This window comes from Neocloeon triangulifer, unplaced genomic scaffold (assembly GCF_031216515.1).
Source record: "Neocloeon triangulifer isolate White Clay Creek 2 clone unplaced genomic scaffold, ASM3121651v1 ptg000015l, whole genome shotgun sequence".
Taxonomy (NCBI): domain Eukaryota; kingdom Metazoa; phylum Arthropoda; class Insecta; order Ephemeroptera; family Baetidae; genus Neocloeon; species Neocloeon triangulifer.
This window is the reverse complement of record NW_026775557.1, coordinates 1,674,103-1,700,408: the sequence shown is the minus strand read 5'-3', so window position 1 is coordinate 1,700,408 and position 26,306 is coordinate 1,674,103. Positions and strand designations below refer to the sequence as shown.

The following is a 26,306-nucleotide window of genomic DNA, read 5'->3' as shown; positions in this document are numbered from 1 at the left end:
GTTTTTTAAGATTCATTATAATTTAACCGTGATTATTTTTAAAGAAAAATTTTGTTTAAAGGTAAAAATACTTAAGACATACATAAAGGACAAAAGGAACTCAATTCTTATAGGTCATTGACCTACTTCTAATTCAAATTGGAAATCCGCGAGGTTCGTCAAAAGCTTCTTCGACTGTTGATAAATTGTCTCTCAATGATTATGCATTATTTTGTCCTCTGCCTAAGTCGGTGTGCATTAAATTTTCAACACCTGCGGTATTGCAGGCAGAGAGCTCTGGATTAATGATTCATTGCTCCACACAAAATAATGGATATTGCGTAATGAGAGTGACCACACCGACTTTCATTTTAATTGTCTTACTTTCGCTTGCACACATAATTTGTTAGGAAATATTAACACGTCGTTTGCGGCCACATTATATTGAATTCCATCAGAGGGAAGGCTTAGGTTGGAAAAGAAATAAGAGCACCACTTGATTTATTATGAACAACAAATCATCATTTTTTTTATTTATCGCGAGTACAACTGTTCAGTGTCATTTTACGGTTCCTTCTTCTTTTATAAATACTTGAGATGGAGAGAAAACAACTAAAACAATTAATTAAAATTAATAATTAATTAGGCTTTATGGAATGTCGCCCGACTGCTCTAACAATCAAAACAATCATGGAGGGATGGGGATTATGTAACTAGTGAAAATCTCAGAGTTTTCGTTCCAAGTTCTTCAGCTTTTAGTTCTCTCCATACAGGCAGACAGACAAACAAACTCGTTTCGGAGTGAAAATGAAGAAAAAAAAAATGCATCGTCATCATCGATCGTCGCTTAATTAACAATTCAAACAATTCTCATATAATAATAACAACAACAAGATCATTATTATCAATCAAATGGTGAGTGCGAGTGATATTTTTTTGCACTTAAATTTTACAATAATTTCTTCTTGAAATTTAGCGTGAACAACGAGCGAGCGAACGAGAGAGAGAGATGATTAATTTTTGCTCTTTTTAAAAATCCACCGATCTTAACCGAACGTTGGGTGAAGGGCGCGCGCGTAGAAAAATAAAAGCAGCAGCAGTAGAGCCGCCCTCACTCAACTGAAAGAGGAGGAGATTTAATCAACAAACACACAGCAAAGCAGCAGCAGCACTAAGAGTCAGACGGAGGCACCACCAGTCTGTCCTCCCCTCGCGGCCCGTCCACGTCGTCCCTATCACAAGCCAGCTGCCGCCTTCGAGGGGAGGAGCCAGCACGCACACAAGAGTCCTGAGAGCTTCGAGCACACTGGCCGCCGCTGGCCGCCTCAGTTGCCGCCGGCAACCACGGCCGCCGCCTCCGACGTCCTCTGCCTCAGCTCAGGAGGCAGGTCTCCGTAGTACGAACTGGCGTGTCCGTTCACTGCCTTTGCGTGGCCGTTCGCGTGGCCGTTGGTGGCGTGGCCGTTTTGGTGAAGTTTGTCCATCTAAAGATAAAGAAACATAAACAATCATTAGTTTAAAATCGAAAAACAAATTAGATTCAAATTAATTCTTTAATTTTCATACAAAAAAAATTTCAATTCAACTGGATTTAATTTGGAGAACTTTTACTAAAAAATGATGCATTCAAAACAAATTCACTGATCTTGCTGAGAATATTTCATAGAACTTTAGTTTCGGCTTTAATTGGAGGTGAAATATTAAAATTTAAGAGTTGCAAATTGCAGAATTATGGCCTCAAACAAGAAAATTAAATAACCCCAGCAATTTAGAAAAATTTTACTTAAAAATTTGAAGTAATGTAGAAAAATAAGCTTAAATATTTATAAGAAGCCCAAAAAGAATATCTAGGAAAACGTAGAATTTCCCCAATTTCATTTTAAAACTTTTGTTGTTGTTTAAATGAATTTTTTGTCATTAAATAATTAATTTGATTGAATAGTCGGGGGCTCACTTGAAGGTTGCAGGGGATGAATTTGGCAAAGGCCGCAAGCGACTTTGCGCCCGACCGCTTGGTGCCGTCGTTGTAGGTCTGCTTGTAGAACTCGGAGAAGAGGAAGAAGAACATGACGGCGTGCATGCCGATCCACCAGACGAACGCCCTGGGGTAGTTGCACTCGACGAAGAGCAGCTGGAACGCGTGGGTCATGATGCCGATGAACTGGATCATTTGCAGGGTGGTCAGGTGCTTCTTCCACCAGATGTACTTCTGGTACTGAGGACCCATGGCGGCGACCATGTAGTAGAAGTACATGATGATGTGCACGAAGGTGTTGAGCAGGCCGAAGAAGGTGCTGTGGCCGCCGGGCGTGAACATGACTCCGAACCACACTGACATGGGCATGCAGCCGTGGTGAATCACGTGCAGGGTCGAGATGTGTTGGTTCTTCTTGCGCAGCACAAAGAAGAACTGAAATTTTTCACAAATTTTCATTAGTGAAACGGCAAAAAAATTAACACTCAATCAAATTTTGTAATACTTTCATGACAGCTCGACAGATTTTACTTTTTTTTTCAATGGGCATTAAAAATGAATCAGACTGCGGAGACTAATTTTCTCCTCGCCGTGGCGTTTGATTTCCTCCTCTTTCCCAATCCTAATAAATGTAAAGTGCATTTGTGAAAGAACAATATCGTCGAGCTATCAAACACTGTCGCGCGCCACTCTTGCTTCACGAAACACGGACGGAATCGTTAATGACGAGTCCGCGGCCGATCGAACTGGGTCAGCGCGCGCGCAATGCAAATATTATCAAATATACTCACTGTGTCGAAGAACTCTGTGAATTTGGAGAAGTAATACCACCAGCAGGCGTGGACCATCTGGAAAAATGCGCTCAAGTTAATTTGAGATCGGTGAAAAAAGTTTTTTTTTATCCACGTCCGACCGTGAAAGTGGGATTATTGACACAAAAAATCGGCGCCACGAAAAGTAAAAGCAAACTGGTACTTAGTCAAGATTAAAAATATCATAGTTTGCTGAAGCGAAATGGACACGTAAAAATAAGTAAAATGTAAAAATTAAAATACACGCCCATCTTTAGTAGAATATAAAAAAAAGTAAAGCATGCACTACTAATAGATTAATTGATTTTAATAAAATTTGTTTAATCGAGTTGGGAAGTTTTTGAGAACTTCGAGCCAACTGACACTGGATTTTGTTTTTTAGTTAGTGGTCGGGGGTCAAAGTTGTCCTTACCCTCATTCCAAGAGCGCTATTGGAATAGTCCACCGGTTGGCATCGATAATTATAGTCTCCTGTTAACCATCCCGACATACCCAGCTGTAATCAAATAATTCGCCCGTTTATAGTGATTGCCTCAATTTGGTCACCGCGCCAACATGGTTCAGATTCGTTCATTGATAGGTGCACAAACAAGAGGTTTCGCTCGTCAGTCCACTTTTTCTCTGATTATGCGAGATTTTGGAGGGGGATGGTGCAGTGTGCAGTGAGACATGAAGAAACGACAGGAGGGATTTAAAAAAAAATACACCGACCGCAGCCTCGGAAAGAGAAAGAAGGATTACGTGCGCTGCTAAAATTGGCCAATTGGAGAGATTCTCAAAAGGGTAGTACAGAAGGGAGGAAGAGATGAATTTATATAAAATAATAATAATAATTAATACTAAATTCAAATGAGAATAATAATTTTAATTTTCTTCAGGAAAGAGTGAAATATATACTTAAGTTTAAAAAGTTAAAAAATTGATTATTCTTTTTGCATGTTTTTCTCGTCTCCCTTTTGTACACTCCTATTTCGATCCTTCTTTTGGTGTCGATTGTTTGCCAATTAGCAGGCGCACTGCTCCTTTCACTTTTTTCCTGCTAAGGGTCGGTCTGGGCGAGGGGCCTCTCGTCGGTATAAATCAAGGCAACGACTATAGATCACACCACCGTCTCGGGATTAGTCACAAGAAACGACACAAATAATTAATATATCAAATTATATAAAACTAAAGAACACAAAGTTCGCGACACTGATAAAAAAAAAATGAACACGGTGAGTGCGGAATAAACTGGATTAGTCACATATAAAAGCGGCCTCGCGACAGTGAAAGCAGCAACAGCCGTCCTCATCCGCGCGAATAAAAATATGGATCTGTACAGATTACGAGTTAATTGAGACAAATTTGAAACTTTAATGAATGGATTGTGAGTTGGGTTAGAATCGATTTTGGCATCGTCGACGGCGGTGACTCACCCTCCAGGCTATGGGATTGTCAGAGGTGTCCACAGGTTGGCACCTGTAGCTGTAATGGAACAGCCAACCACCCATCAGGCACTGTCAAAGGGCAACACGACACTTACTTTTAGTGGATCGCGACCGACACATTCAATTTGTCAATCAAGGAAAGAAGAGAGACAGAAGAAGAAGGGAGACGAGAGGGGTGTGAGAAAGGGAGTTGGATGAAAAAAGAAAAGGTGGACTGTGCGAATTTCTTGCAAATTTTATCCATACAAACCACGTTGCGCGCGGGGTTGAAGGGGTGGAATGAAAAGTGGAATTTTGCGTACCTCGTAGAAGAGCCACGTGCTGAATACCACCTGGAAGGCGTTGTAGGCGATGAGCACGCGACGCAGCTCGAACGGTTTGCGGTTCTCCATCAGCTTCGGGCCGAGCACCTTGACGATGTACACGTAGGACAGGCAGATGCTGAGCGTCGGCAGCGGAGAGCTCATCAGGAACCAGCCCTTGACGCGTTGATCTGTCGGAAAGCACGAGAGAGAGATTTTTGGTCAAGGTTGTCTCACAATTCGCGGCGCGCAAGGCCTTGCTTTCTTTCCAGAATGCTCGCGGCCTTACATCTTTTGCATGTAAGGAGGAATGAAAATATATTTATATAAATATAATATATGAGCAGGGAAAAGAGTGCGGACATAGATCGACCTCCGAAGTGAATCACCGTTGGCAAGGTGGTGCGGAAAACGAGATCGGCTCCTGTACGGGAACTTCAACGACCGGCTTTGTATATATTTAATTAATCCGAGTTGTTTGCTCGAAGATCAAAGCCTAGGGAGTTGACTTGTTTGGAATTGTTACATAGGAAATTGCTCGGAATGAAATTTGCTATTTACAGGAAATGAAACAAACGATCTTGAAAGCTTCAAGTGCATATTTGCAAAATAGAGAAATAAAAAAATTTAAATTTCTAGAACCGGCGTGAAATGACCAGAAATAAACTTTTGCTAATAAAAACTTATTCGACACTTTCAAATATTTTCCAACACCGCAGCTTTGCCACACATTTTCAAAAGTACCACTTTGTCCATGTATATTTTGCTTGCCGCGGTTTGCCAAATGCACGCGGCAATTACGAACCGATTAAAAGCTAATCGCGTCTGCGAGGACGCAATGTCGGTCGGTGCGGCCAATTCAGCGAGCGCGCTGGCCAGCGGCGTCAGGTGGATTTAAGTGGGCATACAGATTGCAAAGGAGGCGAGAGAGAAACTCGACGCACTCGCCATAAAAGCCGCCTGAATGGCTGTTCAAACAATCGCGGGCGCAAGAATATACTCGACTCGAATTACTTCATCGCACTTTTCCCCAGTCATCCGCGTAATGCAATTTCTAATTGTGCTTGCGACGCGCGATTTTCGCAAACGAGGCGCAAAAACCGCCCGTTCATGTCTCCGCGGCGAGCTCGGCCGACGCAAAATTCAACTCGGAGGAATATAATAATTATGATTAACTTAATTTTTTGTGCAAAAAATTGACCTGTTAAAATTTAAAATTCATTGCATTTTTATTAGAAAAAAACGCGAAGAGTAATACAAAAAAATTCTATTCATTTTTATTTTCATCTTTTAAAACGGAGTTTCAGGAATTTGACTATTTTAAAATTTTCTTATAAAAAATAAAACGTAAATAATGATTATAATAATTAATAATTTAAATCTGTTATAAATGGAATTTAGGGGAATTAGATTATAAAAAACTTGAGCATTCTGGAAATTTTTACAGTAAAACTTATTTGAATGTGTTTTTTTTCTTTCCATTTTTAACATTTTTGAACAAAAATATTCCAACTTACCTCCGTGTCGCGCGAAGAAGTCATTGAAGGCCTCGAGCCCCTGGTACAGCAGGTGAGCCATGCTTGTGATCTGCAACACACACAAACACACGGACACTGTTAACCCTGGTGCTTTTTCTTTCCACGCCCGCCAGCCCACCCGCCCGCCCGCCTGTGTAAGGGGATCCTGCAGCAGCACTTTCGCCGCGGCCGCGGTGGCGCAACACTTTCACCGTCGACGCGCGTTTCGCGCCTCTTTTCGCGGGGGCCGCCGAGGAATTCGTGCCCGAATTCGTCCTCGAAGGGCCGTGGTGCGGGCTACGTACCTGTGTTCGATTTCGGAGGGTTTTGGGGGTGCAAACGTGCTTCGGTATCCAGAGGGACCACGGCGTCCCGGGACCGTCGACGAACGAACTGACAGAAGAGGACTCGAGTGAGCGAGTGAGCGGCTGCCGCGAGAAAACCAAGTGAAAGTCGGCGCGCTGCCGACGCTATATTAATGCCCCTACCACCGCGGGGCCGCCTATATCAGCGGGGCCCGCGCTGCAAAAACGGCGCCGCGCGCGGCGTGGAGGGGGCACCGACGCACGGCGCTGCCCGCCTGACCGTGATCCTGAAAAACCCCCGACGTCAACAAGTACCTTCTTTGCACCCAAAGAAAGGCCACTGCGCGTCCCATTCGGCCTGCAAGTGGAGCGCGGGAGAATGAATAATTTCGGCTGATTATCCGAACAATTGTTTTTTTTTTATCCGATTCTGCCCAGTTTGTCGCCGAACTGCCGCAGACGTTTGCGTTAATTGTTGATTTCGGTCGGACGCACACGCACAAAGCCGCCTCTTTCGGCATTTTCTCTTTTGCGTTCTGCCCCCGAGGCGATTTGACAGTGAATTGACCAATTTCATTTTTGATGTGTGACATTTTGGCGAGTCATTATTTTCTAATCGATTGTTTATGCCAATGTTTTACTTGAAATTTCACCTCATTTGATGCTGGTTTTTTTATTTTTAAGTACAAATATACGCGTCGGAATGAATTAATAATAAGCCTGTGGGAAAACATTTGTCAACCTTCATTTTTACATGACGCACGTAATTATAGAACATGATTTTCTATCTTCTTATTATTATTGGAAAAATGATGCGCTTTGAATGAAAAAATGTTGCAAATGTTGCAATAGCAGAAAAAATGGGATAAATCAGCTAATTACTTGGGAAACTCCGGATTATGTTATGATTTATTTTCCATTAACGTCAACTTCCTTCGTTTTTCTGCTTGCGTAAACATCCGGCTTTGGCAAATAGAGTATTCTCATAGCGATCGGATTATTTATTTAATCTTGAGCGCGAGTTGACCACCTTGGTAAAAAAAATTGAAATTCAAGTGGTGCCTTTGGATGAAGGACAAATTTGTATATAAACGCGATTTAGATAAAAGATAAAATTTAAAAGACAAAACTAATAAAAGGCATCAGAGTGTTTGGGAAAAATTAAAAAGCATCGTTTGTGCGTCGGAAATAAATAAAATAGACACCCAATCATGTATTATTTTGTTGATAAAAATCAACAATTAAAATAGATTTTGTAGTAGAGTTTCACTATCGAGGGTTGATTCATGTTGATTTGAATTTAAAGTCAGCTTTTCCTCGATTGTGGCATGTTTATTGTTTAAGAAAAAACAAAATCCTGCTGAACATGTTTATGCTGCAGCCACAATTGATGAGCTATGAAATCAGTTTGACAAGAATTAGTACAAAAACAAATTTTTTAAATAATATTTTTCTTTGCATAATTTTTCACAAAAAAGGCAAAAAAGTGTTAATTTGGGAAAAAAATTTAATAAAAATACTGATTTTTGTACTAATTCTTGTCAAAATGATTTCATAGCTCATGAATTATGGCTGCAGCTGAAACATGTAGAGCAGGATATTGTTTTTTCTAAAACAATAATCAAATCACAAAACCCATCGAGTAAAAGCCGATTTTAAATTAAAATCACCATGAATTAAAGTAGAGGTAGAGGTGGCAAATTCTGAGCAAATTATTCACGCCCGAGGGTGCAATAGATTTTTGTGTCCCGATTAATTTATTCATTTCGTTAGTTGGAAGAGACATTTTGTCCCAAAATATCGCGCAGCACTTTGCTGGAATGTTAAGTGTCAGCCTTTTGCGTGCGCGTTGTTTGGTCGCATCAGCGATTCAGTGTTGCTCACACTGCGGTTGTCGCATTGGCTCGGGGCGTCTTGCGAGGATATTTTGGACTCGAGCCATAACTCGAATGCACTGTACACACACCGCTCAGCTTTCCTATTTATTTCCCCGCCAGCCAAGCAGCCGATCAATCGAGTCAATTTATTTATCAGTTACGTCACGACAACAAAAGCAAATTCGTCTCTTATCTTGCGCGATACCAAGGACGCAGCTCCTTTTTCGAAAATGATGAAAAAATAATACACACAACGTCCTCATTGCGTTTCTAGCTCGTTTAATTGCTAGATAGGATGGCGAACCGGTTTGAGAGAGGCGCTTTTCCGACGCGGGACTTCCCGTCTCACACGTCTCACAATTATATTGATGATCTCCTTGGAATTAATTGTATTTATTTGTAACTATATGACGATCAACGGATGCAGTTTAAAATGTGCAGTTGCAATTTTACCGTTAGTTCAGGTACAATAATTGAACAACATTATTAAGATTGACCCCATTGTTAAAATCGTTCCAATGCATAATGAAAAGAATAAAAAAAAAGGATTTATTAACATTTTCAATAATTTTTTTGATAAATAATTATTTTCAATGAAGCACAAGAAAACTTCCAAAAATAATTTTAAACCAGAAATTTCGAAAAGAATTTAATTCAGATCAATTTTTTCACAAATAAATAACTAATTATTGTATCCTATTCCTTGGTCTCTCATAGAAGAATAATTACATTAAAAATTAAATTGAAATAAAATTGAAACTATATTTTAAATATTGAAAACTCGAATAAAATTATTCAAAGAACTCAAGGCAAAGATTCTTGAATTTTTAGGATTTTTATTTGATCAAAGAGTGGACCTTGCCGCGTGTTGTCAGCAGCGGCTCGATCGACTCTGCTCGACGAAAAAGGAAGCAAAGCGGCGAGTGTGCGGATTCCTCGGGTTAGCACGGTGCCGAGTGAGAAACTTTCACTCTGTGGCCTATGACAGCAGAACATGACTTAGGTGAACGAGCGCCTCCATATTATCGCATTCCGCGGAGGCCAGCATTAGGATAGATAATATTGGCGATCGCTCGCTCGCTCGCTCGGCAACAGGTCCCTCGGGATGGATCCTCCGCCGCGTGCCAACTTATGTAATCGAATTATACGCACTGGCCGACACCTCAGCCTTTTTTCATTCCGTGCGCCCATTCATTCGAGCCTGCGTCTTTTTTTCAGTGCAATGATGTCGCGCCCGACGGGAAACACGCTTGAACCTTTGCACCTTCCTTGGCTGGGATTTTTTCAAGGCTTCTCTTGTGGTGCGCCCTTCTATTTTCCATACCAGATCAATTCGCTGCTTTGAATAATCCCATGAGTAAGATCATCGTTGATCTGGGATTTTTCTCCATTTTTTCTTTGGTCTTTCTTGAATATTATTATTTATTCTTCTCAGCCGATACAAAAAATTGAAAAAGAGAAGAAAGGTTTTGCAACAAGCAGCATTAATAGATCATATCACAATATTATTTGCTGTGCAATAAAGTTTAAAATTGCCACAAGAATAAGTAAAGAAAATACAAAAACTCCCAATTTGCCGAATCAAACTTATCTTCGCGTTTCAAAATAATTTGTCGTGAAAAAGCAATAAAAAAAATACTATATTTTTTTTTGTATCGATAAGAAAATTTAAGTACAATTTAATGTTTATTCAATTAAAACTGACATTGCCCTCTTTGCATTTTTAACATTCGATGCAGCGAAAGTTGAATAATCCGGTCAACCACTTAAAAACTGGCTCACAAATTGGCCAGCCAGGTACGTACCCGGTCGGGAACGAACGTGTCCAGTTTCGCGAGTGGGGTGGCTATTTTCGGATGAAGGCCAAGGCGCACCACCCGAGGCACTCCATCCTCCTCCTTTTTTTTTGCCAGCGTCACCGATCTATCTCTCTTTCTTTCTTTCGCACTCGACTTACGTTCGTCAATTATATTTTTTACCGACGCGCCAAAAGTAATGATGATTGTAACATCTCTTGAGAGCAGAGACGCGGAATACGAAGAAGAAGAAGAAGTGCACACACAATGATCAAATTGCGCGCATCATGCTGGTCATGCTGCCGGATCTCTCTCTGATGACAACTGACGTCAAGCGAGTTCAAAAAACGATGGAAAAATCCAGCACCTAATGGGTGTAAATGATAAATAAGAAGAGCTACAGACGCAATCAAAGCTATTGTCGAGTGGACAAAGGTTTGAGCAAAAACGCGCCAATGTTGTCCCACTCGAGTGTCTCAACTCAATGTTCAAACTAAAAGACGCGCGCGCGATCCGTTTATCAAATAATTGTTCTTGCTTGATGCGTGTTCTGTCACTTTTTTCCATCCGATTTGTTTGTTTTTGGCCAACCCTGGTGGCCTTGAGTGGTTCAAGCACTTGTAAAGTCTACACCGTAATGTAAGGTGATGAAAAAATGTATCTTTTTTTCCAAATTTTAAGTTGAAGGCAATGGAATTAAGTTCATTTTGCGAAACAATGCTGGAAGATAATTAGAGAATATAATTATGCTTGGTTATGCAAGTTTTGCGATTATGATTATTTTCTTTGAAAGTAATGTTTGAGAAAGCAATGTAATTTATTATTATAAATAACTAATGAATTGAACGAAACGAATTTTCGAGTCATTTTGCTGCAATAAAATTGTGCAATTTTTGCCTTTTACTTATACAAAAAAACTCTGATGCAATTGTTTAAACTTGAGAATTGTGCACTTGAAGGTGCACTTTTCATTTTCCTCGCGAATCGCAGACGCAGGCAGGATGCTGGTCATGCACGCACATTATCTTCCGAGGTGCTTACTGAGCATGAACGTTTAATTACTTGCAAAAGGTTTCAGCAAAATTTTGAGCGCACGTACTTGAAATGATTTCACGCAAGAACTCTTCTCCGTCGATATAATATTCGGCCTTTACACGCCAAATGAAATCCAATAAAAACACGGAATTTGCTTCCAAGCAGTAATTGCAGATGCGACTTGCGATACATATCAATTTCATGAACCATCCTCTCGTCGAGGGTTACTTTCTTTGGCCCCGAGAAAATTTATACGTTTTTGAGTCACGTTATCAATTCTGTTTCAAGGAAACGATGGGCCGAGGTACGAATTCTCCATAATTGTTCAAGTGACCACGACATTGCATTGAGTTTTGAAGCGATAATTGCATTGGCAACGTTTTTAAATTGCCGCTGTAAAAGAACTGCAACCTTTAGAGTTTTATTTACAAATTTTATTGACTCCGAAACAATAAAACTTGAGTTAGTTGGATTTGCGAGATATTCTAATGAGGAAGAAAAAATTGAGACGGCCACGCGAAAAAAGCCACCCTTTGCGACGAGAGCATGAGGCTGGCTTGCATCAGGAGAAATGCAGTGCGAGCGAAGTGAAAGTGGTCAGACGTGCCTGCCGTGTATATAGAAGTGCAGCGCGCGGGCCTGGCCGGGCTGCTGCTGCCGTTGTTACGGCAACAAAATTATATCAACACAAATCGATGTGGTAACACCAGCAGCGGCAAACTTTAGTTCTACACACACGGCGCGTATACAGAGTCTCTTTTAATTTCCCTGCTGCTGCTGCTTCAATTAGCTCACAAATTCCTTGTGATTTCACTTCCTCCTGCGCTGCTCTGATTCAGCCGCGCGCGCGCGCACCGCCAATTACATAATGAAAATGCACCGCCGAAACGCAGCCGCCGCCGCCGAGTGAGAAGAGGCAATTAGCTCTCTTGATCCGCCCACGGCCAAAATTCGCTGCCGCAGATGGTACATTATTTAATTAATCACGAGAGACAAAAAAAAAAATTAAGAAAATAAATCCGTCTTGGAAATATTTAAAATCTGATAAAAGTTTTTACAATTCTTGTTTGAACAAATATTTTTCCAGAAATTATTTTTAGACCAAGGTTGCAGTTTGGTAATTTTGTTTGTTTTGCTCATCAGCTGGTTGGAGACGTGACGGTTCCAACAGCGTTTTAGAGTTAAGAGTCGAGAATTAATATTCTGGAGAGAGAAGATTCAGGAGCTGAGATTGTACTGGAATGAATACTTTAAAATTTTTAATGTAATTCGAATTTCATAGATTTTATGAAGCAAAATTTGCTAAAATTATTGCTCGTTCAAAAGTATCCAAGGGTAGTAGAATATGCACACCAAGTTTACAATATTCGCGGTAAAATTATGAGACTGAACAAAGGTTTGTAGTACCAATTTTTAAGGTCGCGTAAGCGGAAAGTTGAGGGAAAACAAAGAGTACGTTCACTCATTAAATTTAAATTAACAAATTTTTGCTAACCTTGTTTCTAAGAAAAGAGTCATTTGCACTTGCAATGAATTATTTATTTTATCACTTCTTATTCAGGCTCAAAAATTACATGTTTGAAGTGAAGCATCCAGATTTTGATTAAAGTTGGTGAGCAAATTATTCTAAACTTGGGTTCTTCAGAAGGGCAAATAATTTTTGCCAATTTAGTTCTTTCGATTTGTATACATAAAATAAATCAAATTTGATTTACATTGCAAATTTTGAATTAGGCAAAATTTGTACATCTTCAGCCTAAATTTCAATAGTTTTTTTTTTTTATTCATTTTAGCATTTCAGGTTAAATTTGGCAAAAATTAAAAGCCTCAGTTCCCGAGGGTGGTGCAAGTTGCACATGAGAACAATTCCTTCAAATTTAGAAATTCTTTGGCATTCACCATAAAAAATTGTCGTCGCTTCGACAACAATCAAGAAGCAGGCGCATTGCGATCCGCTGGCTGAGCATTATTTTCTTTTTTATTCATTTCGGTGCGATTGATGGTTTTGGTCGGTGCGTTTAGAAACGGTCGCCAAATGCCACATCAGGGAAGTGAGTCGTGCATTTTGCCTGTCGATAATTAAAAGTCACTGGTCTGAGAACAACCATCAGCTTAGTTCGGTTCACATTCATTGAATTCGGCCGTCCGATTGTTTGCAAATGTTGGCGACGCGGGATTCCCAAAGGGTTTGCTTCGGAGCAGCACGCACTCGTTATTTTAATTTTTTCTTCGTCCGACACAAACATCGCGAATCTCCCATGGCTATTGGAGCCGTGACGTCACCATGTTTGTCGAGAACAAGAAGATCTGCGTCAGATCACAAATTTGTTCAAAGCAAATAAATTTACATCATTCTACTTGGAATTCCTAGTATGAAGCGACGTAACCCATAAAAGTGCACGCTCAGCCCTGAACTTTTAAAAAAGTGCGGTGCCCAGAGCAACCTTCTCGGCGTCAATAAAACTCGCGCCGTTTCCAATGTGCTGCTGGCTCGATTGCTTTACGACCGCGTACAATCCGGAGCAAATCCAAAGTGAAAAAATAAACGGTGCATTGTTTATGAGGCTCGTTCAAATGAGCCAGTTCATTCATTGCTGGCAGTTAAAATTAATTGAATTATGTTCGTTTGTCCCCTGGTTTGTTTATATAGTAATGCAGTTATGAAACTTTAGGAATGTTATTGACATTCAAGAATCAGGTGATAACAAATGAAAGTGTACATGTTTATTTTTAAAATTGAAATTAGTCGTGCATTTCTAAAACCGAGCGAAAAAATTCCTCCGAATTTGTTTAAATATATACTTTTTTATACGAAAATCCAATTTCCCGGAAAAGTACTTGGAATTTTTATCTGAAATTATAGGTCCCTCTTATTAACATATTTGCAAACCAAAATGGCATGTTTTCGTTTCTGGGATGTAAAAATTACCATTAAAACCAAAATGAAGTTTTACATTTGGAAGGTTGGTTAGATGTTGTGTTCAAAAAATGTAAGAGCTTTACTGCTTATTTAAAAATTAGAAGGGCTTTTTAAAAGAAAAAGACTAGTGGGTTTTTACTTGTTTGGAATTGAATGGAGGCATCTCTAAATATTTGACTTTTTCGCCTTCGAACGGGTTTTCTGGACACAGTTGGAAAAGAATTTTTTGCTTGCAAACTATAATTTGAGAAAAAGACATCAATTCAACCACAGTTGTCTTTTATGACGCATTAACAACCAATCTTTTGAAGGCCTCGTTCGCAGGAATTTTCTCGGTGGTATTGTTTGTCGTTTTTTCTTTCTTTCGTCAGTTTTCTATTCCGCGGGAAATCAAAGCTCGTTATAAAAAAATGCTTATTAATTGTGATTTGTGGTTTTGCTTGGTCAGTCACCCTAGAAAATGTCCTATTTCCAGGAGCTTTTTTATTGCCTTGGCCGACCCTAATCAATAAATAAAGGACCTTTGCGAATCATCGAATGACCATTCAAGTTTCCGCGATAAAAAAAAAATAAAAAATTGCCGCCCCCTGTCAAAACAGAGGAAACCACACACACAGGGAAGTGTGCGTCAAAAATGAACAGGCACAAATTTGACACTGGGAGAGACAAGTGCAAGGTCCGCTGACGGATCAGCTTCTTATTCTTTGTCGGCCACGTCAATTCGCATCTCTCCATCGCTGACGTCCTTTTTTGTCGCAGGTGTGCTCCTCTGTTTGCACTCGTTTTTTGCTCTCGGTCAGACGCAATGACGCTCGTTCAAGGTTCGCCTTTTTTCATCTCTGCTTTTCGCACAATCACTCGCTAATTCCGGCGAACACAGCTCTTGCCTGGTTTCCACGCGCTTTTTATGCTGTTTCACGCCCCCTTTGTGCGGCCGACGGACTCGGATTGACGATCTCTCTCTTCGACGTCAAGGCTCGCTGCAAGGCTTCAGGTGGGTGACCAGTGCCAAGGGTCGCGCAGATTCTCATATATTTACTCTTCGCAACTCAGTATAATTGCACGATCACAGCGCGTATGCGAAAGAAGGAAAATCGAGCACATTAATGACGCTGCACCTGATGAGAGGGACTAATTTTGAACTACCTGAAGAAGAAAAAAATAGTAATAATTTTCGCCGTGATGCAGGAGATTTTGAATTGCTTTTTTTGCTCTTGAATTCGGCAATGTCACCTTCAGAAAATAATGCGGATCTTGAAAAATGTGAATAATGAGATTTTCGCACTGCGCTCATTTGGCAAATTTTTTTTTGCGGAGGCTGACCATCGTCAAAGTGCTGCTGCAGCCTTGATTTTTAAACGATCACTCCCCGAGATATAAAAATGTGAGCTTCATTATAATTCTCCAAAGCTTTACACTCTGCTGATTCGTGATAATCTTCCTCTCATTGTTTGCGGGTATACACAATTTAATTCGTCACGCGCGCTTCGCCGAATTCGCGGCTTTGGGAAATCTCGTTGCAGCAAAAAGTCGCGGAAGCTGCGGCAGTCATTTCATTTTTCACTGCTGAAAGAATGTTATTCCTTCCGATTAGTTTCGCGTCGCGAGTTTTACAATTTTTAAACGCACTTTCGGTCGCTCGAATGGAAGATTCAGAACCGAAGATAATCTTATTTCCTAGCCCGAGTGTGACAGCCTTGAATGTATTAAATGATAGGAACCAAATTTATCACATCCTTAGCAATTTTCTTCTTCTGAGAGCTAATCATTATTTTTAATTTAGAGGTTTATAAAAATAGATGCATTTAAAATTCATGGGATCGTGATTTTGACAAGCCAAGAGTTCTGAAGCGTACATTTTCTTTTATAGAAGAGAATTTTGAATTTTTTTTAGATATATTTAGAATTAATTTTAATATTATTTTCAGGCAAGGTAAATATGTATTCGGAGAAACCACACAATTATTATGAATTCCATTAAAAAATTGATGTTTTTTGCTGACATCATTCACGTTTGTGATGGTTTATTTTTGGCTGCTGTGAGAAAAAATTTTGCAGAAAAGATTTTTGACCCCGGCAAACATTAACTTTGATTGTATCCCTTTTTTTCATTTTCCTCGAATGAGGGACGCCAAATTACGGCAGCGAAAATTAGTTTTGTGACGATGCAGAGATTTTGCACAGCTCATCCTGGTGCGTCTTTTTCTTGTCAAATAAGCAAATGGTATAGTTTTTGCCACTTTTCGTGCCGATCCAGGAAGCCTTGACGCAAGCCAAGCAAAAAATCCTTGGTGTAACAAAAGCAGCCGAGCTGCGATTCCCAATTCAAGCTCTGCTTTGCGTGTAGGAAGTGAATAGAAAATATGCATCTCATGCCGCGGCGGAATAGCAACTGCCGCCGTCAAAGGCGACTATCGGAGGCGAATAATCTTGTGTGCTCCGAATAATAGACGCAGGCATTAATTTCCAGTCTGGACTTGCATCTCAATACAAACGGGCTTTAAATGATCATTTGCAATAATTATACAACGCGTGTCTACGGGAAAATTCTAGAAACGGTGAATCAGTCGGGAGGAAAAACCGCATCCTTTCAGGGTCACAGCAGCACTGGAATAAAATATTATCTGAGTGATTTTCCACTCAGGTCGAAACAAAGAAAGAAAAAAAGAAAGAAACCCTGATGGGCGTGAATATTATGCTAGTTATGTCACCCGATCGCGCCGACTACAGGTGAAATATAAAATCATCTGATTTCACAGCCGATCAGCCCCAATTGCATGCACCGAACGGATAAATTATTTATATTTCTTAACATGCATATGAAGAAAGCTTTCCTTTAAAATGAGGTTCAAGTAGCACCGGTCGCGGCAGGTGGATTTCTCTCTCGGGGCCAGTTAACTTGAACGCACGCACACATTTTCCTTTCATAATGCGAAAGGTGCTAAAAATAGACAAGTCTGCGAGTGCAGTCGCTTTGCAAGGTCCGTCGATCTCGGAAGTGTAAAAACGCCGATTCAGGTGCGCAAATGATTAATTAGCGTGCAATTTTTTCTGCTATTGTCTATTATAATGAATTGGCCGGCATTCAAATGCGGTCATAGGAAGCAATAGATTCGCCATTGAATGATTTTCCGTAGTCAAAGGTCGACCGCTGTCGGAACCTTGGCCAGGCTGATTGCGGCACTTCTAGCTACGGCTGCACCTCCTCGAAGCGTCGCAGGCAAGATCTCGAGAGCGCACACAGATCCAGCTGTTGACGCACGCCACATTACCTTCCTGTTATTGCTCATTCGTTTTTCTTTTAACTTGGGAAAAAGAAACTCGTAAAAACCCTTTGTTGTTGAGCAACGAAGAGTTTCTTCACTTATACTAACAATAAGGTCGTCGGTGCATTTTTTTTAATTCATTTAGTAATTTATTGCTCACATTTATTTTTATTGATTGAGCTTGTTGGTAATGGGCAATTAAAGTTTATGATGCCGAAAAAACAATGAAACCACTCAATGAATTTGTCTCATCAGAGTGATTTTATCATTAATTTTATCAATTATTTTAATAATGGCAGCAATGACAAAAGTGCTGCAAGAAAAGGGAAAATTAGTTTATTTATAAATATGAATCTATAATACTAATAGTTTCTTTCTTTAGTTCCCCAGGCTGGCACAGGGCATTTCTCCATGAAAGCAAAAGCGCTCAACTTTTAATAAAAGCTCTCTTTGCTAACAGGTCGGGTCAACACGTGTTTTAAATCCGGGTAATTGGCCATAATTATTCGATTCCAACTCTTATAATCACAGTCACGCTTGATTTCAGAAATGAAAAGAATCTTTTATGAAATGTTTCTGCGAGCGCCGCTACTTGATAATAGATTTGTGTTTCCCTAAGCTAAGCAATCGTAAGGTCAGCAGCGATTCACTGACGCCGCCGTCGCGTTCATTAGAAAGTTTTCAAGTATCTGCAAATATTTTGATCTTCCGTTTATCCAATACCCACCCATCCAACCTGCAAGAGTGAAAGATCAAGCAAATTGTTGAGCACTTGAATGAGGAAAATGCTCGAAAACTCTTTCCAAATACAATTTCTCTTCGTAATGACATAATGTTCTCTACATAATTCAAAGGTTGCTATTATTAATTTGGTTACATTTAACGCATTCCCTTAATTTATCCAATGAAAAGATATTTGAAATATTTTATCTGATAAATTGAAAGTATCATTGAAGTAATCATACTTTGGTCATTGAAATATGTAAAAAAAAAACACAACGTGCTTGGTCAGTGGTATTTTCGCTACATAACTTTCTAAAATCAAGACGTGTAAAATTTATGCGTGTTTTTGCAAACCACTTGACAGTTTGCTAATTCATTTGTGACTTTACTTCCGAGAAAATCAAAGAAAATCGTCGCCTTTTACAAATATCTTGCTCGCAATTTTGCATGAATTCGCAATTCCCGCCGAATTTCAAACGAGACGCGAGGTACCGCGGTCCAGGTTTGAAACAACGCGCGGAAGGTATTGCGGGGGTGTGCAAAGAAAAGAGTCGGTTTTGGAATGAATGGCGTGGCGAGGCATTGTTGCAATGTCCAACAATGGAGGGGCAGCGGATTGCGCGACACTTTCACTCAGGAAGATGGATATCGGGGTCACTGGGCCAGACGAGAGGCCCATCATCGCGTTGTTTACTTTTGGCTCGCGTACCACGTGCCCCCCAAAGGTTACGCAATGGCACACCACGTGAAGCGGCCGCACGGTGGCGCCATCAGGCGGTACCGACGAGGACCACAATGGGGAACGTGTTGGTGTGGAAGTAAATAAAAGCACTCACCTAATTGACTGCAGCAACAGGCCGAGAGAGGAGTAAGAAGAGAACACCTGCAACAATCACGGAAGCAATTAAACTTTTATACTTTTCGATTGCAGATCAAATTAGCATTAAATATAAATGAAACAAAATTTAAAAATTACACAAATTTAACGAGGAAAAGCCCGATTTCTTCATTTCCATAATCATCTCCTCGAGTGTCAACTTCTCCAAACAAAATTTATCTCATTTAAATTTAAAATGTAGAAACCCAAATTTTGGTGGTGTTTTTTTTTCGCTTTTCTAATTTATGAGTTTAGTTATAATTATTTAAGCCCCCCAGAAAAAATCATTAAGAAAATAAATAACATCTTATGCTTTTTTTATACTAAAATTAATTTAATTTTGATAACAAAAATTTGTGGACCAAATTTGACCTAAATGAAAGTGTAAGTCCCTGTCACTTTTTGAAACACTGCGGTCGCATTCCTCTCGCGAGTATTCACCCGCCGGCTGATAAGATTAGCACTCCATGACTAACAGAGACATAAGCCTTCAAGTCCCGGCCCAAATTACCGGCGCACACGTACTTGAGGTGATTCGAGAGGCGCCATCGCAGCACGTCGTTATTTTTCCTTCTCACCTCGCAAGTGGAAACAAACTCGATCAGCACGAAATTATTATATATTGCGCAAAGCCAGACGTGTCAACGGAAATAAAAAATTCGGTGGTCGCAGCGGTTGCAGCACAATGATTTCACATAAAAGTGATGCGCGCTAAATGTAACAAATCTCACCGATTCCCAGAAATTGTCAGGTGATTTTTTTGTTGTGCAACAAAGAGAAATTCCCCGCAGTTTTTTTTATGAGCAGCCGTTAATTACAGCGGCAAGAGATTACGGAAAATTAAACCGGCGCGATTATCTAGTCAATCTCGAGGGGAAATCCTTACAAGTTGGGACCGTTTATCAGTACAAAAGGGCGTTTCATCGCTAATGGCTTGTTTCATTACTTCACAGCAGCAAACCCTTGGATATCCGACTCAAGATTAATTTTCAACGGAAACCTCAAAAGAATATGCCGCAAAAAAGTTTCCTTTCGAAAAATCGTATATGTTTTTAAATTTGAATGTCCATTCACTGATTGTGAATGGCTGACCGCACGACAAGCTGATAAGATAAATTACATGATGAAAATAAGTGTATTACAATTATAGCAGCGGGTCGCAGGGTCGAATGGTAAACAATGCAGTGCGATAATGGATGGAAGTTAATATTTACAAGTTAAAATGAATATTTAATAGGTTTGTTTATAAAACAAATAACTCAATTTCCATTTTATGCTTTCAAATAGTTTGATACGAGTTTTTACAAACCGATTTGTTTGCGGCAAATAAATATTTAATTTTACTTAAAACATCCGCAAAAAAATTAAACATATTTAAAATGTAGTAGAATTGAACGGTTGAGGTCATTTTTTAATTTAAAGTCGGCTTCTCCTAGATGGGTTTTCTGAGTTGTTTATTGTAAATAAAAATCGCCATATATTCAAATTGTATATAGGATAACTTTTGTTCTGATATACAGGATAGAATTTGATCAAGGCAAACAAGCTTTAAAATAAATAAGAATAGAAAAAAACTATACTGAAAAATCTTGATTTATGTCAACGTTTTGAAGCCAGTGACTCCAGTGAAGACAGTTTCGAAGGTGAGACAAAAAAGTTGTCAAACTGTTTTGGGTGCGAGCGGATCTCCTTCAGAAAGGTTATTGTGGGGAATTATATTTGCCAAGGTGTGTGACTTACACCATTTGTTGACCCCTCTCTAAATATATAAGGAAACGGACCCACACGTGTTTGCCTTCTGCAAAAATTCCTTTTTCGCAGGATTAGTGTAAATTGCGATTGCATAAAAATGATTTACGCAAATATACTGTCTCGAAAGAGCCGGAAAATCCCAACGGAGAATTCTTTTCATCGCACTTTATGGCGATTTTTCTTCCTCGTCCTATTCTTCCTAACAAAGTTCACCACCTGCGAAATTTGTCTGGTCGTTAATTTTGGGCCAAAGGAAACTTGTTTGGAAATGGAGAATGTTTTCGGTGACAGACCCGCTAGATCAGACAAAAAGACAACGCGAAAAGGCAGCAGGTGGCGAGGCTAAAAATGTAAAAACGCTCCGCGAGCCAAAATCCTGGCTTATCTTGCAAAAAATCCGTCTGATTGAGTAATTGATTTTCATTAGCATAATTAAACAAGGAGACGCTGCATTCCGAGTAAAAAGGCCCCCCTCGGAGAGCGAAAAACATCATTCCAGCGCACGTGTGTGTTTGTCGCATGCAAAAAAAGTAAACTTCCACAAGTCGAGAGAGACTTGCATGGCATGGCAAAAGCATATTAAAACCAGAGCGGAATAAAGTTTGAAGTTGACACAGCCGCACAAAATTCAATAAAATCAAGGCTGTTAGAAAAAAAGTGCACATCTTCTGCAGTGTAAAGAATTTTCGTGTCATCGTTAAAAGTTAAATTTTAAAGGTCTTGAGAGATGATCCGCAAAAAAAAAATGTCGTGCCAAGATGAAAGAAAGGTTGTTGATCTTAAAAGCATTCATAACAGTGACCCGTGCTGGAATTTTTAATTTAGGATTTGAACGTTTTTTTATTATTAATTACAGATTGATAATTTCAGACGTTTTTAATTTTTTTTATTTGACTTCTGCAGATCCTCTTAATGACAACGCTAGTGATGAAAAATTTAATTTTGTTTTATAGAACCAAAGCAAACGGCAAGCGTAACTGATTAAAAACGTCATCGTATCTCCAAAGCATAAATTCTGATTACAATTAATCCCGGAGCTAATCGTTTTAATTTAAAGTTTATCTCACCAAAACTCAGAACACAGTAAAATCAGGCGATTCTCCAAACTGCAAAATACACCCGACGTATATTTCTACAAAAATCTATACAAACTCGTAAAAAAATCCTACCAATAATTTAGTAGTAGATATAGAAGAGATTAAAAATTGTGCCAATCACCACGGGGTGGAGAAGTTGGATCGATCGTCGGAGCAAATACAAATAATTGCCGAGTGCGGTTCGTTTTTTTTTTTGTCCTAATCAGGCGGATTTGATCGCGAGGGCTGCCAGGGGAGAGCACCTGGCCGCTGACGTCAGAGTGGCTCACGTGACGGCGGCGGCGGCGTTTGACGTCGGCGCCACACCCACCGCGGCCGTGACACCCCCGATCGATGGTGCTCCCCGGCTCTCTCGTGCATGCATGTGAGTGTGTGCATGGGAGGGGGTGGGGGTTTGACTCACGGTGGTGGTGGTGGCGGTCGGGCCGAGGGAGCGACGGGTTAGACGCGGAGGGCCAGCATCTCGGCGGCAGACTGAGGCCGCGGCACGACCTCGCCCGCTTTGGCCCCCACTACTTTTGCTTTCAAATTATATATTAAAAGAAAACCGGCCGGTCCGTTAGGATTTTGAATTCCATTCACCGGTAATTAGCGGCTGACGGAGAGGCGCTCTCAGTCGGTCAGTAACTCACCTGCCGAATCGAGAGCAGCCGCGTTTGCCAAAGCGGTGGAAGAAACGCAGAGGAAGAAAGAACGAAAGAAAGAAAGTTGAATCATAAATTATTATTACTGCCACTCGCAGCAACGGAATTTCGCCTACCTCTCTAAAGCTCGTTGCCCTCCATTTACGCGTGGTCATCTCGCACCTGCATGAGATGCGAAAACAAACGAGCACAACAAGTGAACGCGATCGTCGGATCGATACGGTAGATTTTCCTCTATTCACTTTTACCTCTGCAATATGACCAGGATAAAAAAAAATTGATTTGAAACTAAAAATTCGCAATTTTTAAGCAGAAAAAATACGAGTAAAATGTGCAAATTTATGGAAAAAAAAGTGTCAAATTACTTCTTTTTTTTTTACATAGATTAGATTTTAATATTGGTAAAAAAAAAATTTGTAGCATTTGCAATTTTTTTTCATTTCAACAACAATTTTATTTAAATAAAAACCAATTTCTCCAATAATTCTTACAAAAAACATTTGCATTTGTAATAATATTTATTATTTGCATTTTTTTTAAACAATTTAAATTGAAACCAATTTTTCCTATAATATTATGTCAAAAAATATATGTAATATTATTTGCAGTATTTTTTTTTGGTTTGTTTTTAAAACTACAAGATAAAATTAAAACCTATTTTTACAATATTATTTGAGGAATTGTAATTGAAATTTTAATGAGAATATATCGACTCATTTTTAAATTTAGACGATTTTGACAAACGATTGATCTAAAAAAAAACGTCTTTTACAAGAGTAAAATTTTATTAAATATCTAATAGTTCGAAAATTAATTTTCTTAATTATTAATATTTTGTTTTTAATGATTACATTGCTGCAAAACAAGATTCTTTCATAAAAAAATTCTGCTGATTTCTATAAAAAAAAAATCATAGCTGAAACTAAAAGCCGTCGTTTTTTGTTTAGAATTGTGTTTCTTCTTGTTTCTTTAAAGGTTTTTTTCATTTCATTAAAACGACTTATTTTACAATAAGGAAAAAAAACACTTTTCTTTTTGCAGTATTTTACAAACATAATAGAAATTGTGACAAAATTAAATATTTTGAACATTTTTGTAAATTTGAGCACTTAGGATGTTTAATCATTACAAACGACGTCAGTGCAAAGTAAAAATTTCCACAAATAAGATATAATTAAAATTATAAATAACTCGCAACAATTCTCAGTTATGTATATAATTTAGATTAAAATCAAAGCGAGCCCTATACGATTTAAATCAATTCGGAAAATAATTATCCTTTCCTCAGTAAAAACGCAAATATTATGCAAATTCTCTTGATATTATGTATTTGTGTTGGGGCTGGTGGCATTTTAAAAATTCGACACGCGGTGCGCCTGGTTATTATGCAACGGCAATCAGCCTGTGATAATGACCTGCTTAAGGTCACTGCTCACCGCCGCTATCACCAAAGCGAATTTTAAATTATGCCGCACCAGGTCGGCAGAGAAATTTTTTGTGTACCGAAACGCAATCGTGGTTGTGTCTACAAGCGGCAGAAGCAATATTTTCAAAATAATCCGGCTTGTGAAACAAACTTCACTGGCACTTTACAGAGTCGCCTGATATTCTGATCACCGGATTGGCCAAAAGTAAGAAGGAGGATGTTTCGTGATTATTTATTCGTGACGCTGAGCGTTCTTCTATCAATTTCACATTATTAATTAACATTGATTTATGGAATTAAATTTGATTTATAATTATTTACTATTTCCAAATAAAGAATTAATTATTATTCACGTAAGGATAACTTTTAAAGAATAATTATTTCTTAGCTGCAGAGAAATTCAAAATAAATAATAAATAAATTTAAATTTTCCTGCCCCACAATAGCATTGTATTTTTCCACTGCAGCAAATGGAGTTTTCAGCAATATAATGACACATTATTTCCTGCGCGAAATATACATCAGGCCATTTTTTTTTTTTTAATCACGACGTCAACACAATCAAACAGGCGGAACGCTGGTTCGGAATTGATATATTATAATCGTACGTTCAAGTGGACAGGGGCCAGCCGCTTTGTCTGAAACTTTTTTATAAATAATTTTATCAGCAAAAAGTCTTGAGATATAGAATCAGATGACTCAACTCGACGAGAAAACAAAAGTTGGCCAGCGAAAATTAAAGAGAAACCGAAGCAACGGCCCTCGGCTGTGGGTCATCAGCTGCTGCGATTTCGGCCGGCTAAAGGATGAATTTCACCTGAGCGTTTTTTTTTTTTAACATTCTCACTCCGCCGCACTCGAATGAATGGATGGTGGAGAAGAAGAGGAATAAGTGGCTGCTGACCCAGAAAGTAAAAAGTGGCCGAAGCAAGAAGTGCCCGCCACACACGAATCGATTGCCGAAAAAAAGCTGCGGCGGCGAGAACGACGGGCGGCCTTCGTGCGGCCGGGAATTCCGCCCCGCCCCCCTCGTTTTGCGCCCTCATGCCGGAAAAGTGGACTTTCAGACACAAAAGGTTGGCGCTTCCGAGTCCTACCTGTCAATTTAAGTCACCGGCCGCGTCAGACTAGCATTTCAGGGGCGACTAGAGACGGCCACATTCGCAGTCAGGTCGCTTTGGGTGTGAGGGGCGTGGCCGGGGTCAACGTCGACCGGGCGAATTCGCACCTGAGGGTGGTTGCAGCTCTCAGACAGAGAGCTCGGCTCCTTCGGCTTCCGGCGGCTCCGTCAACGTCGGCACGGCCTTTCGCGCAGCTCCAGCAGCTACTCGGGATCACGCGCGCCCACGGAACGACATTAATACAGCCGGAAGTGAGTGCTGAGAGCGGCGAATTTGAGACTCGTCGGTGGGGATGCGCTTGAACGACTAATTTCGTCTACCGGTTCTGGTCCTGCCCACCACAGACCGGTTTTCTTGCCTGCTGTGGCTTTGTTTCGTCACAAGTTTCATGCCTTCTATTTTCACTTCCATCCATGATTAAACTGAGGAATAGGTTGTTTATTCCGCCTCACTATTTTATTCAAGTTAATTCAATAAGATTGGCCTAGGAAGCACCGGTTACTGCAGATTAATTAACCTTTAACCGGTCTTTTTAGTTTGATCTCCTTGCAAAACGGGGCGCAACACCTGCCTCACATTCCAGCGCCAACGCCGCCAACATTTTAAATAATAAAAGAAATGTGCTCGGTCGCTATTATAAATAATCCTATAGTTATTTCTATTTGAAACCTCAGATAATTATTCTATTTCTAGATCATTTGAAAAATTTTAGTGATAATATAATTTTAGCACTTTTTATGTAAAGAATTGAAATGAAAAATTGCTTTTTATTTCAAATCTAAGCTTCCTCAATATAATGTACACACACATATAGCATGCTGTGTGCGTTCCATTATATCATGTGAGAACTAGCACACATTATAGCATCAATGTATTTCCCACAGGGTCGTCCAGTATTCGCACGATTAATTAAAATTTACTAAGCGGACTAGATATCGCTTGGTTTTGTTCAAGATCAAGGCTACACAAATTAATTATTCGCAGAGTGCATAATATATATTATGTTTTCATTAATTGTATAATATAATAATATATAATTTGCAATTCGCATTAAAATACATGAGTCATGCGTTACCGAATTTCTTAATTATTGAGAAGCACACGCCGCTCTAAACATTTCACGGCTGGTGAATTTTATTATAGTAACTATGACTGGCACTTTAAAATGATATAAAAAAGATTGAGATGTCCGTGAAAGGGAATTTTATGAATGATAAGCATCAAAGCACTCATTATATACTAGGAAATTGATGTTAAATTTTATGGTGGTTTATAATTATTAACTCGATCTGATTTTTAAGAAATAAATTTATAAAATGCATAAAAACATTAAAAATAATTCATTTTTTTTTTGTCTTGTTTAAGACAACTTTATCTTTTATAACTCGATAAAAATATGAAAGTTTAAAGCAAAATGATACTATAAACATAAACGCCCTTGACGCGTGTCATATC

The 26,306-nt window shown here is 39.4% G+C and overlaps 1 protein-coding gene across 5 annotated transcripts; it reads right to left on the bottom strand.

Moving 5' to 3' along the window:
• Nucleotides 1-479: 479 nt before the first annotated feature.
• LOC132202352 (elongation of very long chain fatty acids protein AAEL008004-like) lies at nt 480-25,178 on the bottom strand. 5 transcript variants are annotated; one of them, XM_059629209.1, is made up of 8 exons: nt 24,828-25,178; nt 18,771-18,817; nt 6,013-6,082; nt 4,496-4,686; nt 4,182-4,262; nt 2,746-2,802; nt 1,934-2,389; nt 480-1,463 (listed from the first exon to the last, which is right to left on the bottom strand). In XM_059629209.1, the coding sequence occupies exons 3-8, from the start codon at nt 6,071-6,073 to the stop codon at nt 1,305-1,307; spliced, it is 1,005 nt and encodes a 334-aa protein (XP_059485192.1). In that variant the 5' UTR covers nt 6,074-6,082; nt 18,771-18,817; nt 24,828-25,178; the 3' UTR covers nt 480-1,304. The 5 variants fall into 5 exon arrangements, with proteins under 5 accessions (XP_059485192.1, XP_059485188.1, XP_059485190.1 ...); XM_059629205.1 differs by lacking the exon at nt 4,182-4,262 and adding an exon at nt 3,179-3,262 and having other exon boundaries at nt 793-1,463; nt 24,828-25,175; XM_059629207.1 differs by lacking the exon at nt 4,182-4,262 and adding an exon at nt 3,179-3,262 and having other exon boundaries at nt 793-1,463; nt 24,959-25,175.
• Nucleotides 25,179-26,306: the final 1,128 nt, after the last annotated feature.